Source organism: Barbatula barbatula, assembly GCF_947034865.1.
Source record: "Barbatula barbatula genome assembly, chromosome: 20".
Classification (NCBI taxonomy): domain Eukaryota; kingdom Metazoa; phylum Chordata; class Actinopteri; order Cypriniformes; family Nemacheilidae; genus Barbatula; species Barbatula barbatula.
This window is the reverse complement of record NC_136783.1, coordinates 10,430,690-10,447,651: the sequence shown is the minus strand read 5'-3', so window position 1 is coordinate 10,447,651 and position 16,962 is coordinate 10,430,690. Positions and strand designations below refer to the sequence as shown.

The following is a 16,962-nucleotide window of genomic DNA, read 5'->3' as shown; positions in this document are numbered from 1 at the left end:
TTGCTCTCACTGTTGAGATATGTGACATTCTTATTCGTTGTGAAAGGTATTTGCTTTGAGCGCATAGTAAAGCTGCACCACCTGATTACAAACGTCAAGGATACTTTTAAAGAAAGAAGAATTGACACTTCACTATGAAAATGAAAAATATTTTATTGACTTTCTGTTTGTGACTCTATAACCTGTAAATGAGTTTTCAACCTTACTGTCAAGCAAAGTGTAGAAAAAAAGATCTCTTTATCTTTGCATTTATAATCGAACTGCCCTATGTTTGGGAGGGCCACGTCTCCATTGGATTCCTCAGACTCACCGATTACTTTTTGAATGCCATACTAAATCATGTTTTAGAAAATATATACAGTACATTAGAGTGCTGATACAATAAAAAGGCAAATAAAAAGTCAAAGTTTGACAAAGGGAGGTTTCAAAAACTTACTGGTTCTGGGGGCTTCTCGAGAAGATGGATTCCCACCTGGGTTCAGTGTCACGCCGAAGGTTTTATTTCCAAAGGAACTATCACAGGGATCTACATACAGAAGAGAGCCACCAAACCCCAGCTCTTCCAGGAGAGCGAGCTGTGGAGACATGAGATATGATCTTAAAACAGAGCATCACATTCTTGACACACCCGATGTAGACATGTTAAGCAGACCTGAAATACATGCAATCCATCCATTGTTTTTCAATTTAACATTTCACTTGAATTTTCATGCTCATAATGTAATATATAAATACAAAGGGCAAAATCCACACTATGAAGGTTTTTACACCTATGTTGTCTACACTATAAGTAACATCGAATCCAAATAGTTTGTGAAAGTCAGAGAGTCAAAGTATCTTGAGGTCAATGTTCTTCTGGCTCACATGTGGGAGGACAAAAGCACAAAAACAATACCAATTAATGAGTATCTCATGTCATCTAAGTGTGTGTGTTTCAGAATGTGACAGCTGAGAACACTGGGCAGCTTTCTGCTTGCAAGCTTCCAACAGCTCTGCCAAATCAGCTAAACCACAATATATTTCACACCAACACTATTTGTTAGGAATAGAACAAATGGAAATTCTCATTTATGGTGTCCAAAAAACACAATCAAATGTTTAATTTAGTATATTGTATTGCTCTTACTTTTTTAAGCATGGTCAAAATATTTTTCTGTATTTCTATAAAGTGTGTTTTTATACCGAATCTAGTTAATGTTTGTTTCAGTTAACATTAATTATTTAAATGTTTCTTCAGTGTGCTTAGTCCTGTAAAATCCTAAAAATGTAACAAATCTGACTGATATTATACAGATAATCTTACATCTTTGTGTCATACTGTAAGGACACTCCTGTCATACAACCTATCGAAATATAAAGTTTGATCCCACTTCAGAGGTCTCTACATCCAGTCAACAATCCCACTGGCACCGCTAATGACATGTGTACCATATGCACAGCGGAGAGTCAGTTGTGCTCACTGCGTCAGCCGTGCCAGCGGTTAAGACCGTGTCAAACAGACGGACACATTTGGTGTGTAGGCACATCCTCTGCTGGGTACTGTGGGAATGAATCTCCCTTGCACCTGACACCAATATGAAAAGCCAGCCAGAGCCTTCTCCTCAGCATAAAGATAAACAGACTTTTAATAAGCTGAAAATTAGCCCTGGGTACCATTTTCTTTCAACATGGGAGCTCTTCTCATACTGCAATCGACACCTTGTTGGTTTTGTAGTTGCTTGGAAAAGTCACCTGATGATGTCATCAGGAATCGTGCCTAATGCTAAATGCCACAGGATGTCATAGAAACATGGATAAGCTCAACTCAACACACAGCACTTGACATTTACTTAATGTCTCCAATACACACAAAACACTTTGGTTAGCCAACAGTCATCCAGTAACACACATCTAGAGTTATAATTTAAAGGAAGATATTAAAGAGATTTTGTGATCTGTAATTCGTCTTTCATATTGGCCGGTTTATCACGAAACCGTAAAACGTACACAAACACTACAGCAAATTATATTTTAAAGTGCCTATTAAAGTGTGACATGATTTTGAGGCTTGACACCAAATTTAAGGCAGTTTCAGTCTCCTTTAAAAGCCGAAGATTGAATATAAGAAGATTTCAGCTAACAAGGGTTTCTGCAAATACCTGAGGTATTGTTATGGTATGCTGTTTGTTATGATTTTCACATGCTGCAAAGCATAAAATCACGAGTCATTATTCTTGTTTAACTGTGAAGGGCGATGTAAACAAGCACCCTATAAACCTTTCAAAATCATATAAAGTTGTTTGTTTTGAAACGGAGCAAAATGTGGCTTGTCGAATTTGCTTTATCTACATGTGCTGGGAGAACTGCTTCCGTGAAGGAAGGTGTGCTGCGACAGAGAAGCTTTATCAAGGTCTCAGATCAAACGTGCCATCATTTCGCAGGCTTAATTGTCTGAGGAGGAGCAGTCAAAAAGCTTGATCCTCACAGACTGAGCATAATCACTCACTTTAAAGAAAATCAATAACTGTTCCCAAACAAATGATAGCTGAAAGTGCCTGGCACAGGCCTGGAATACAAATCAAGAGTCTAGTACTCTCAAAGATCAGTATTACCTTTACCATACAGTGATAACAGCTGGAACCATGCCGGTTTTCAAATGCGATTCATGTGCTAATAAATGTGAGCCTCACTAAAGGACATAAGGTTTCTGGAAGCATTCAATAGCTATTAATGTAATTTCTATAATTTCTATAATTAATAACAAAAACTTGCTTTGCGTTTTAAAGTGTCAGAATAAATAGACTTAAACTGTGTTTTTAGCTAAATGGAAAGTGTTTTTATACCAATTTGAAATTCGATGCTACACTAAGGTGGAATTTGGTTTGCGCTTCAAATCCTGCAACTTGACATTAAAATAGAAATTTTAGAAAAAAAAATGTCTATACTTGAATGAGGTGTCTTTTCAGGCAATTTAAAAAAGGAATATTTCACAAAACTTAAATGGAATACATTTTTGTCGTATTTATAGGTGACGTGGTGTACAAAAAGGTCACATGTCAAAGTTTTTATGGTATGTTTGGGCAGAATATTTGGAAAGATAGGAGTTAAGGAATTCACATATCATATATGACTGCCCAAATGCACTATGAATATATTTTAGGAACAGTGAGTATAGAGAATCTAGGAATGTTTCTCTTCTTTTTGCAATCTTTTTTATCCACATTTATAAAATATTGCATACCTTTTGCACAATGGTATCTGTAATGGTATCTTAGGTACTGTGAGCCATAACCTTTTACTGTATCGTACCACCTCATTCACAACACATCTTTAGCAAATGATAATTAAAAAAAAAATTATTCAGACAACTGAAAAATCATCTTCAAGATCGAATGTATGCGTGTCATTTAATACAGCTATGATATCTGTCCTCGAGGATGGAAAGTACATTGAATACCTGACAGCAAGAATGATCTCATATGAAATATAAAAACACTTCTATTACCATACCAACTATTCATCATATAAATGTTTATTGGGATTTAAAAAGCACCAATACATGTTTGAGATGTCACTATTGTGTCAGTTTTGAAAATTACTAAAGGGAGAGGATCTTATTGAGAGAGCATGGACATTACGCCAACAAAGCCAACAGGAAGTAACATCATTCTTCATCTTACTCTTCTGAATTGTCAACTAATGATATCCCAATGCCAGATAAAAGTAATTGTTGGATATGGCTTCACGTTATAAGTAATGGAAAAGATATGACTTGAGCTGTACCCTATTTGTTTACTCATTAATATGTATAATCAAATTATATTACTTATTACAAATTCCCAAACAGCTGCGCAGCTATTAAGTAATAAAAATAACCTGATTAAATGACTGCTATGATTGAAGCAACTTTAATGATCATGGTTATTTATTGGTCTAATGAGATTTTAATTCCATCATTAATGAGTGAATGATCTTTATTAATGGATTCAATCTATTCTTTGACACCCAACTAGAATGTCAAACAATTGTTACTTCTATTTCTGTCTGTAATAGTACAGTCGGGCACAAGAGTGAAATCGATAAATAAAATGCATTTCCACATGGGTATAAGGTTTATATATTTGGCAGGTACTTTTATTGAGGTGCATTTATAGTATATTTTGTATGTTTATGTGTTTCCTGGAAATCAAACCCTTGACCATGCCGTTGTTAATGGTAGGTGCAGGACAATGCTTTTGTTAGAATATGCAAACACATATACAACATATAAAGAAATCAACATATACTGAGCTCCAAAAAATGAAAAATGTTCACTAATGTATACTAGAAATATTAAATATACCTTATAAATTAAAGGCGCTTGTCCCAGTTTCATCAGCGCAATTTTATTGCTCACGTCTTGAACACGTCTCAAATCTTCTGGGCTTCCATACTGAACGTCCACAACCTCTGCCTTGAAAAGAAAGAGAAAAATGATTTAAAACATTAACATTTTCAAAATGGCGAACGTCCCCCATTGTTCTGTCTGTGCGTGAAGAATAACAAAGCCTCTGATTTGTAACAGTGACTTGTAACACACCTCATAAAACCTGTTGTCACATTATTCGCACACAGCATAGCAGAAAAACAAAGTGAACATCTCAGGCTGTGTGTAACAGGGGACGAGTACATATATTAACTGTCATGCCATAAATCACGTGCAGATGTAGCACTGATGTCAAAGCCCTGATGGAATTCAAGGCAGATTCACCGCATCTGGGGCTAAGACACTGATTCGTCATTGGCTTCATACACCAAAATCTGAGTTTAAGGAAAGCGGTACGTCCATCTGATGTGGCGGGGTCAACTAAAATACTATTTAAAGCCCGGAGAGATCCCAAATGGAAATGCATCACCTTAGCTCAATTCATTTTTCATTAGGCCAGAGGGGGGAATGAAACATGATTCCTAGCAGGGAAGTGCATGTCGCTGGAATAAAAAAAAAAACAGGAGACCACTGAAAGATGAGATTTATCACTAATGCCTGCATTTGCATTATAAAGGTGTTCCGTCAATGCCCGAAGAAGGGACGGAAAATTGGGAATGGACGGGAGTTGAACTGAGAGGCTGTCATTAAGGTAATGAAATTAACAAGGGCATGCATTGTGGAGACTTCAGACATCGGCCCTTTAGACAAATGGCATCTCCTTTCACGAGTCATATCACTGAGGGGCAGAGAGAGAAAAATAACAATTGTTTTCGCATCTAAAGTAGGCTACGTGACTGAAGAGCGGAAAGACATTTCCACCCAGTAATTAAACGTTATTTTGAGGAGAATGCTAAATGTGTCCTGATCATCCGACACTATTAGAGGCCAGAGAATGCGGAGAAACATCTTGTATGAATTCAAATGATCCACTTCAATCCTCATTACGTTTTAATATTTACATGCTAAGAAGGAAATGGTCAGGAAGAACTCTTGAAATCTGATTTATGTTCTTGTGTGTGTGAATTTAACTTTCAGTACTGTAAACATGTATGATTCCGATTGTAGTAAGGCTAACACACCAGCTGTATCTTTCTCAGGGAGTTGCACGAGCATTTCATCACCTCATCACTGCGTTTGGTTATATAACTAAAATCAATTTTAAATGAATACAAATGACCACTCCCAACAGTACAGCTCAAGCATCAAAGGAAACCGGTCTCACAACCACAGCGTTTTATGAAGTGTATATAAGCAAACCAGAGAGAGAGGGCGTTTTCTCTGTGTAAATTAAATTCCCAATGCTGTCTTCAATACTGTATAACAATGACTGCATGGATCTTTCAAATCTAAACAATAGGCAGTTTTAGTTCATGCACAAATCTTCTCTAAGTGACCCCAGAGACAATGGCGCAGTACTGCAAACTAGAATTTAAATGTAACTTTAAAGCTAAGAAACTATATAAGCTGAATTTATGTAAATGTTTTATGGTCTCCTTTACATTACAGAGTATAAATGTGAATCCAAATGTAATGCAACGCATGCTAGTACATGTGACTCATGCATCAACAGCCACGTTTACATGCAACCAAATAATCCACTTATAATCGGATTGATGGCTCAATCGGACCGAAAAGCCTTCAGGTAAACACTTTAATCAATCGAAGTGAGGTCGATACAATTTAGATTTCGATGGGATTGAAAGGGGTGGTGTAGACCGAAAGAAATCCGGATTGAAATATACATTGTGCACATGGGCAGTGCAGTGCTGCATTTGTCTTATCTCATGTTTGCGTCAAATATTGAAAATTACACCAAACTCACCACAAGAACATGTTTTATCCTTGGCAATGTCATGCCCATTATTAAGGCAATGGAGACACACACTTTACATCATACAGGGCTTGTGTATGATTTTATAACATTATATAAAGCAAATAAAGAATGTTGTGTAATACGAATACTTTGTTTTCTTTTACAAATGTGAAAATTCTTCCTATATTGACATCCAGAGACGAAGTTCAAAATGAGATGTTCGAAGCTGGGAGCAGTTTTGCCAATTCCGTGGCCTGTGTTGCCAGGCTACGTTTAATGTACTTTATAAAGATCCAGTCAGTGAAACCTAGTGGCAAGGCTGCGAATTGCAACCAGCCGCTCACTCCACCCATCCCTTGCGAAACGCTGTGACGACGGTGTATGTAGATAAAAATAGCTCATTCAAAGGTAATAAAAACATGACTCTACATTGTGGAAACTCTTTATACACCTCTGAAGGCATAGCTATCTAGATTATTTTTAATTTCTATCGATAAATCATCCCAATAGTTACAAAGTGGAATAATGTTGTTAATCAGATGTTCATTTGAGATTATTTGAGATAGTTTTTGAGTCGATTTTACTTTTGAATGGCCATTGGACTGGATTTGTTACGCGTTTGTTTTTCTGGCAACCCTATAGCTGTGCACTTGCGCAGAAGTTCTGTTAGGAATATATTTCACGTAGCCTTCAACCGTATTGCAATCGGATTGACAATATTTCAATGGCTTTGCAATAAACGAAGTAAAACATTAACATTGTACTAACACATTTTCTTAATAGGCCAAGGTTAAAATGCATTTACTGGCAACAGGTTGTCCTGTTTCATCCTCCTGTGGCCTGAACATGAATGACGTCACCTGACCTATCATTCACCAAGGCAGTGAAATCTCTGTGCCTGCACCTGATCATCACTAATACGGTATGAAGAGAGGGAGCCGGGAGCAGAGAGGCTCTAACTCATCAAAACTAATTACCCTCGGGACCCCCTCAAACGTATTACTGACCGGAGGCAAAGCCTGAACAGAAATAAGCACAAACTATCAAATAACATGCGGCTTCGAGGGTTTGTTGTGTTTGCTTCTTATTTACTCTTTAAATGATTTGGCCATTTGGGTTGGCGACAAATGCGATGGAGAAAATGACATTTCAAAATGTAGAAATGCTGCCGTTCAAAAAATGTCTGAACCAAAGCAACACAGGATTCGTTTGTTTACTGAACATTGACTTGGTACTATTAAAAATGTTCAGAATCGCTTCATTTTGTACTTTTTGAACTTAACACAAACATATACAGATGCGGGGGGAAATTAAGAGACCCTTTCAAAATTATTTTTTTGTGTTTTTTTAGGTAAGTGTTTACGTCAAATGATGAGTTTTGTTCTATTATGTAAACTACTACCAATGTTTCTCCCAAATTTCAAATAAAAATATTGTTTCTATTTGCATTCATTTGCAGATTACAGAATGTGTTATTTTGTTTATGTCACTGAAATGTTTATGTTAATCAACAGACACCTACAACTACATCTACATCCAGAAATACTGGATAAGTGAAAATTTGGAATGGTGTCTTTTTTTTCCGCAGCTACAAAAAAACATTCAAATGGTGGTATATGGATAAATGATGTAAATCTATGTGCTCAATGTGAAAGGTGTTGAATTTTTAAGCTCAGCTGTAAAACTGGGATTTGGTAATGTGAAATGCCCAGTGACCCCTAGGCTGCTAAGGATAGCTGAAGATTCACTGACGTCCCAGCAGGAGATCCCCGGGCGTTTCATCCATCAAGCAAGTCGTATTTGTTTTTCCCCACTGATTTTCAGACATTGCAAATGCAGTTTCATTTACATTGGATCCTTTGGAGTACGTGCAACTATGATAGATGACTTTGACCCCCCCTTCCAGAGGACGACATCAAAGACAGCCTGTAACTAACTACAAGAACTTTTTAGTACAGTTTGTTCGGATACAATGTGTCTGGTTTGAAAAGTCTAATGGCAATGCTTCGACATTTTCCGTTTCCTTCAGAGACAGAAAGCATAATAACCTCCAAAAATAGCCAGAGAATATATCACACATGTATGAAATGGGTTCTTGCATTATGGATTTGTTTTAACCTTACAGTGCAACGGAGTGTACAGGGCTGTGGAAGCGTACAGGGATTTGAAAGTGTTCAGGTCTGAAAGGGAGTGTGGGTTTGCGTGATATTTCACACTAATTCAGTTATTGAATATTTTTGTGCAGTTCCACTCAACAATTTACAGCTCTGAAATAGCTCCCTGTTCACTAAAGAGTGCACACAACAGGGTGTCAGTCATTTGGTGGTGAACAAGTTTTATCGAGCAACTTAATTCTCTATTTTATACCCATGACAAACTATGATTTACAGTGTACGGCATGCTTCACAACAAAGTATTGCAAAAAATGTAATCTTTGCAGTTAAAGGCATAGTTCACCCTCCAAAGAAATTCTGTCATCATTTATTCATCCTTATGTTACAACTCTGTTTTTTTCCTGTGGAACACAAAAGAAGATAATTTGAGAAACGTATCAGTTATTCTGTTGCCAACATTAATCAAAATACCTGCTTTTGTGTTTTGCAAAAGAATGTTAAGTTTGTAATGACATGAGGGTGAGTAAATGATGAGAGAATGTTCATTTTAGGGTAAACCATCACTTTTAACTTTTTTTCCTTACAAACTAGTACGATTATGGTCAACCCAAATCATCATTGTTAGCAAATTTACTCTTCCCTAAATGTGAAATCAGACACAGCATTTGTGTTTTGTAATACTTAATGTTGCAATAAAGTAAAACTTTACACCTTAACTTACCTCTAGACTTCCCACAGCCGAATATGCCGCAAAGCCAAACGGTTCCATCGTAGCTGTGGATGGTTGGTCACACCCCGCTCCGCTGGGCACGTAACACTGGTTAGTGCTCTTAATAACAATCCTGCTGAGGGCGGGTCCAGGATAGCTCAGGAGAGCCGTGTGATTGGTAACCAGTACGTCTTTCAGCCCAAGCCCATTCCACCGTTGAGCGATGTACTTCACCTTGGGCACCTCTTTGAGACCAGACAAGCTGTCAAGGTACCTGAAAAGCCATGAAGAGAAAGGGACGTCAACAAATGCATCTATCTGAAGAAGACAACGTTTAACTTAACCGTGATGAATATGCGCGAGTCTCATTATCATTAGCGTAATTAGTACATTGTTGACTTTAGGTTAACATTTGTTTTCCTCTAAGGTATTTACATGGTCTATTGATGTGAAACTGCAGCTAGGATCCTAGGACAGCAATGCAGAGAAGGCCTCCATAATTCATATTCTGGACAAGCTTCAGTTAATGTAACTGATGAATATGGCAGCGCTGGGAATCAATTGTCTCCTGAACAAACGGATGCACTATTAAAAAAGGATTGCCGTGAGAGAAAGTGAATTAGCAACAGACGGTTAACCATGAGAGGAAGAAGCGAAGCAGAGCTAAGGTGCTCTGGCAGCTCGACTCTGCTTTTTTCCTTACCCGTCACGGCACGTGGAAGGCACAAAGAGAAACACATTGTTATCTTGTAACTTTTTAACTTTGCGAGGCCCATCAGCATGCGGACGCTCGCTCTGCGATTTCATAAGGTGGCGCAGCAGGTCTACCCATTCTTTCAATCTTCAAAACAGAATTAATTGAAGTGTAAAAGAAAGCAGAGAGCCTCCAGAGACTATAAATCATTTGACTGCATTTTAGTTTCTAGCCGTATGATGAATATGCGGACATTAACAACCTTGATCATTGCCACATGACATTAACAATATCCGTTACATAAATGCATATTGTGACAGACTGTTTCTCTACTCTAGTAACAAAGACATTTCTTACTACAGTATAATGCTTTTTCAGGTGAGAGAGGTTCAGCCGATTGAACTATTCGGTTGTTTATGGTCAGAACAACACGAAAAACCTGAATATTTTGTATGGCACAGTATAAAATGCAGAGGAATTCAAGAGCGCATGGGTGCTTCTTTTTCGCACAAATTTACACATTTAAGCAGGGTGCGAGTGTACGAGACAACAATGTAGCTACCCAATCAGAAATCTGATGAAGGGAAAAATGTCTTCCACTGGGAGAAAACAAAGACCGGTTGATTTCGACTGCATCCATCACACATTTATCATAGTTATTTAGCCATCTCTGAACACAGACGGCCGCACGTCGAGAATCAACGTTATTGTCTGGCTACGGTAAACTTAACCGATAAACTTAAATAGCTATTGTTCCCGAGATACAAATCTTGAAATTCGGAGGGTGCTGAAATGCACCACGTTGAGAGTTTCCTTATAGGTTCTCGAGCAACAGACTCATCCAATAATTCAGGAGAGCAGACAAGCGGCCCGGCCCCACGTTCAGCCGGCTTGACCTGACGAAGTGTGTCCAATCCCTCGTGGCTGTGCATGGGTGCCTGGGTAATCTAATTAAAAGTGTGCTCTGCATGAGTGAAGAGGATGATTCCTGACCTCTCTCAGGTAATGCTTCTCCTCCCTCACTGCTGCTGGCGCAAGACTGAAAGTAACCCAGAATATTATTCATTGAGAAAGCGGTCTAGACAGCTTCCTGTTAAAACCTTTGAGGAGTTAAAAGAAAAAGGTGCAAAATCAAATTTGATGGGTTTAAGATACTAATATAACTATTTTAGGTGGAAAAGTAGCAGATCAGTGGAGGAATATTAAATTAAGAAATTAGTTATCATATGCTAATGATTTCAATATGTTCCAATGGTGTGTTATATAATGTAAAAATTGTGGCAATGTACAGAAAAATTTAAATTTTCAGTAATGTAAGTCAAAGCTTGATTTTTTTATACTGTTTTTTTAAGTATTGAGTTTACAAAACAAACCAATAGAAAAAATACAGCACGCAAGTTTATACGTTAGAGGCCATATTTTTTCAGATAAAACATTTATTTTTATCAATTTTTCTATGCTCAAATTTGTTATTTTGCATGAATATTGCTTTTATTTAGCTTATAATTTTAGTTTACTTAAACTCATTTTAACATTTCTTAAGTTTGTTGAGTTTACACTTTCAAACAATATTTAAAATATTTTATTTCATTTCAATTAATAGATACTTTGTATTAGTTAAATGAGCTCATTACATGCGAAACAAATCAGACACTGCTTAATGTATGGCAAAGTACATTAATCCATCGCTCATTCACTCGATAATCTCAATACCGTGCCAGTAAGGTCAAACCAGTAGACAACCAATCGACCTATCACAACAGAGAACGGAGTAAAACGCTGAACCGAATCACTACGCGTGAAAGCTACCGGTCACAGCAAATTCGACCCCTTGTCAGGCAACCCTTGTGGAGCGTGTTACTCCAAACAACAGGACCTGATAACTGATGTTTCCTCTCGAGTCTGGAGTAAAGATCAGTCACTGCCTCGCACAAGCCTGGATAAGCTGATGTCACTGGCTGGGAAACAGAGAAACTTCGGAAACCTTGCAGTGGCAGATTCTTAACTCGGCACCATCTGTTACTGAGACTAATAAAGACATCAGGAGAGTAGCCGTGTACTCCTGTCAAGCAGCAAAAATAAGCTATTTCACACAGGAAGCCTGTCAACAAAGCAACCAGATGAAGCTTCATCTCTCCAAGCATCAAGACAATTATCCTATCAGACTGAATATAGTGATGTCAAACAACCGCATGCGCTGTAATTCTCTTTCTTAGGAAGATGCCTCTGAATGGCGCCTTTGTGGAAGCCATTCTTCATCTTTTGTTGAGTAAATATGTTAGAAATGGAATATTGAAGCCCTGGCCTCTATAATTAAATACAGTCGAGTAGAGATGACTGACAGCTGATGGATCTTGCAGGTGGTCACTTGGGTTTTGCTCGGGTGATGCGGGTGTGCTTGACAGAGGCTGGATGGGTGGCTACTGAAGTGTGGCTGCGCTATTATGGATGATAATACCGGCACTAGAGGGTTCAACACCAGATAAAAGCGATCAGTTTTTTTGTCCTCTTGGGGTCCTTCAAAGTCCCGTAGTGTGATAAAGGGAAAAAGAAATCGAAGATATCTTTGGAAGCTTTCATTCCATAGAAAAATATCTGACCTTGCCATCTTCCAGAGCGGAACATTTCCAAAGCCCTGACCTTCTTCGGTCTGTTACAGAAAAATCGTAGATGGGTTTGATTTGATCTTTGTGTTCCAGGGAAAGTCAGCCATCCGCTGAATTTTGCATTTGGCATATTAATTACCGAGTCATCACCACAGCTTACAAATATTTCACACATACAAATTCTACAAATGTCAGCTTGAAATCATCACAGGCCATTGTAATTGTTTAAACGTGTTTGCATATTTTGCAGCGTTAATGGAAAAATGGAAATTACAGGTTTCCGGCTATTTTGCGTAATGAAAACACTTCTGAAAAATGCATTGCAGGAAATGTTGTTTAATGCAGATTTGTTTACTGGCTTTTGATGTTCAGAACCTGTAACGGGGGTCTAAAACAGAGTGGAAAAAAAGATATGCGAAGAGGCTTTAAATGTTTTATAAAGCAAACGGAAAGCATGAGATTTCCATATGATGAATATGCTTTACAGAATTTATAGTGTTATTTATACGTGCACTAAGGTCAATGAACATGTTCTCTCATCTAAAAAAAGTTGTCACGGGTCAAATTGGCTCAAAGATATATAATATTATTCCATATTGCTAAGTACCAATGCATTCAACACATACAGTATAATATTTTAATATTTTATAATATAAAACATGCTTCTTTTCCCGTGAATGCTTTAAGAAGGTCAAAGAACAGTAAGGTTACTGCATTCACTGAAAGGGCCGCACATCACTGGCTCTCTCATGCACGGAAAACTCAAACCCAGCACATTACAAACTATCTCTGGCGTGAGGAAAAGTCTAAGCCGTGTGCAAGCTCTCTTGAAGAAAGAAATGTGCGTTTGTAATTTTAATTTGCAACATATATTGGCAAACAGCCAACTATCATAAAGGAATCAGCATTCGCTGATATATCTGAGTATCATCGATAAATAATACAGCTATCGCCGATATATCTGTGGTATCATCAATCTGAACAAACCTAATGGAAGTCACGTGAATTTGACATCATCCTCCCTTTTGACTGCCGTGATTTGACTCTCTGTATTTTGTCATTTTGTTGAAAGTCCTTCTGTTCACCGCTATAGAAGTTTACCCAACTACTATGACTTCCGCTGCTGAGACAACCGGTAACGCTAAAAAGATCCATTGAATCTTCAAACGGCTTTCTGGTAGTTTTGTACAGTAGATCGGCACATTATGTCAGGATCGGAGGAGGAATTTTAACATAAAAAAATGACACACATTCCTTTGCAGTGTCTCGCACTACCCAGCCCCGAACAAACTCCTTTTGGCACAACTATGATGTTTTCAGTGAGACGATACTGGCCTTCGACACACATCTCACTAAAACCAGAAGAACACCCTGTACGCTGGCATCCAGACAAGCCCGTGTGTGAAAGGAAGAGGAGTTTCTCTCTCGGATCTGTGGATTACTGGAGCTTCTGCCCTTTGGCCAAGCTTTGGCTCACAGCTTTACTTTCTCTCACCCTCTCTCTCTTGCTTACTTTTTCTAGGTTTGTCATTTGAAATAGTTACAGTTGTACTTACACTGAGAAACTTTCACAAACGCTCTTGAATCTAGTCAACTGTGTCCCGGTATAGGCGAGTTAAACAGTTTATCTGTACCATTCTCGCTGGCCGTCCATAACACTTTAATGAGAGACAGTTGCTCTTGAGACACAAAATAGTATGTTACATTTTTAACAGTTTTTTTATTTCTTAATTAAAAGTAAAAACACGATACTATGGTCGGATGTGTCATCAGAGTAGGAGGAGAACGTCCAAAACATATGAACCTTTGACTAAAGCATTAACTAGAGACATCATAGATATTCTGAGAATACAAAACTCTCTTTATAAATGTTTCCTTAAATAGGGTCAAACAGTTACCTCATATTTAAAATCACCTCCACAATGTGATCTATTACATGTCATGATATGCACTGCAGATGTTTCATCCTATGAAAAATGGAGACTAAATAATTCACAATTGCATTTTTTCGTATTCCAGGCAAACATCCAGAACGTTCAGCGTCTTTTCTTAGCACATGGCACACCTTCATCCACAATGATCAGAACCAACAGTCCCCAGACTCCCAGCTGCAACCCTCGCCAGGAACACATGCAGATCAATAAAACAACAGTCAACCCGGTAAAACTTTTGGGGCTCTAATTACCATAATAAATCAATTGTTCATAAGCATAAACTCTCTCCACGGTGGGTCCACTCGGGGCTCTCCTGTCTCTATTTATCTTTATGAGAATGCTGTAATTGGTTTAATTCTCGAGTAACTTTTCAGAAGTTTTAATCACTATTCGCACAAAACTGTAATCAGAGGATGGACGGTTGCAGGTGCGTAGAAAGACTATTTCTATATAGTCGATTAAACATGGAAAATGTAGTATATAGAGTTCAGATTGGATGATGTAAGTGTAGAGCCCATGTGCATTTTCTAGCTCTGAGAAAGCTGATGCGGTGATGAGAATCCAATGTATAGACTAAAAGCGCTGTTATAAATCATTTTAACCACAAGTATTTCCTGGAGAATAAGTGTGTGATCGATTGCAGAGCTAATGAGAAAAAAAGTCCTTATTAATGTTATGATTATGTCTTAATTGCCTGAGCAAAATTGGAGGAAATACTGAAAATTGACTGTGGTAGGAAGAGCCACGACGGTTGCATGCTGATGTTTCCATATGCTTCGGATGCATGTTAATGCGGGTAAATGTGAAGGAGGAGTCGTGTGCGTAAGAGTATGTTTGTGTGCGCGTCGGTGATAGATGGTTTCAAAACCATAGCCCTGTGTGTAATGCCCCGGGGACCCGGTCGTAAACACACAGCCTCTGCATAGCAATGCATCTGAGCCTCTGACATCGCCCGATATTCTCTTTTCCCCCATTTCCCTTTTCTCTCCCGAGCTTAAGTGCAGGTCTCCAAAGCATGTACAGAGTCATTTTCTTCACTTTTCTGCTTCCGTAGCACGTCAGCACAGAGGGCTGCAAACACACACGTGTAACTGAGAATGCATTATGGATCAATGAATGCGAAAGGGGATTAGAGCTTTCATGAGACTATTAGCACTTCAAACATGAAAACAGAGGAGCCACGACATGGCAGGGTGTAAACACAAAATGGCAGAGGATATTAAATGGGCCGGTGAGGGAGAGTTGAGCGGGTTCCTGTGTGAGGGGTCACTGTTATTATCGCCTGGCACACATAGCCTGAATGAGTGATCACTATAATGGCTTTTGCAAAGAAATTACTGAGAGTACTCTTTTAATGAAAAGTGTACTACTGTAACTGGGGTTCCATGACAAATCCCACTTCAGAACTATTTTCGTAGATAGATCTGAAACCCATATTTTGTGATTATTATTAGTAACCAATAAACTTTGCATGACAATACAGTTGAGTATTTGGACATTTGAGGTTTCGGAAGGACAGCAATGGTATGCCGTATTGCTTACCATTTCAGTTCGACACATACAATTGCAAGGCTACTTATCAAAATCTGACCAAAGAGCTCAAATGATAAATCATAAATATTATGCAGCGCCTATAGCCTTGTGGTTAGCACTAGTCCACCTAAACCGAGACCAAGACCAAGACCAGAGGGTGTCGAGACCAAGAGAAGACCAAGACTTTGAGGGGCCAAGACCAAGACCAAGGCAGGCTGAGAGCAGTTTGCAACTGAGAGCAAAAGTCATTTTTTTGCAATCACATCTTGGATATTGTGGACGTTTGTATTCATTTTGCAGGGTACATTTTGTTGATAAAACGATAAAGAGATAACGTTGAAAATTATTTTTAAGTACTTCATAAATAGTTGATCTTTGTATATTTTTAAGCAAAAGACATTTATAAATTGTGACTTTAATATAAAATGTATTTCTCAGGAAAATGCTGGAGTTACAACCATATCTAAGATGTTTATCTGATGAACATTGGTTGAAAAGTAAAAAATCGGAAAAATATGGCCATTATATTTCTTTAAAAAAACCTGACATTTTTAGGTCTGTATGTTCCCTTCTCGTAAAAAGTTTCAATACTTTCCTTCCGTTTTGTTTCTCACACACACACACACACACACACACACGCACAGTGAGTGAGAGAGAGAGAGAGAGAGAGAGAGAGAGAGAGAGAGAGAGAGAGAGAGACTGAGCGAGAGACGGCTTTAGCACTGGGATATAATGCGAGTGCAGCTGGAGGATGGACAGTTCTTCAGTTGCCTCTACCTGAGCTCACAGATGACAGTCTTCCCATGAGCCTCAAAGTGAGGACGTGACACTCTATTTAAACTCTACTTTGTATGTGTATGTGAGCCTCAGCGGGCCTATGGTCTCTGAATACAACATATCTCCAAGATATAATGCAGTTAAGCTGGCAAATCCAGAGATTAGTTTTCGCTCAAAAGCACTCATTGTATCAACTCAGTACCTTGTAAACATGACTTTATTTCCAGGTGGATTGCCAGAGATCGAGTAAAAGTCAACCAATCAGATAGAATTTGGTTAGTGTGTTTGAGTGTTGGGTCCAATCAGTAAACGGACTGTCGGCTGTGCTTTATCAT

The 16,962-nt window shown here is 38.3% G+C and overlaps 1 protein-coding gene across 1 annotated transcript in view; it reads right to left on the bottom strand.

The window, feature by feature from the left end:
• The window catches only part of naaladl2 (N-acetylated alpha-linked acidic dipeptidase like 2), a 171,319-nt gene that overhangs the window by 88,283 nt on the left and 66,074 nt on the right, over nt 1-16,962 (bottom strand). Inside the window, exons 3-5 of the mRNA XM_079483974.1 lie at nt 9,096-9,357; nt 4,322-4,432; nt 437-575 (exon numbers count right to left, since the gene is read on the bottom strand). Of these exons, the coding sequence (XP_079340100.1) occupies nt 437-575; nt 4,322-4,432; nt 9,096-9,357 (512 nt within the window). The remainder of the gene's footprint in view (nt 1-436; nt 576-4,321; nt 4,433-9,095; nt 9,358-16,962) is intronic.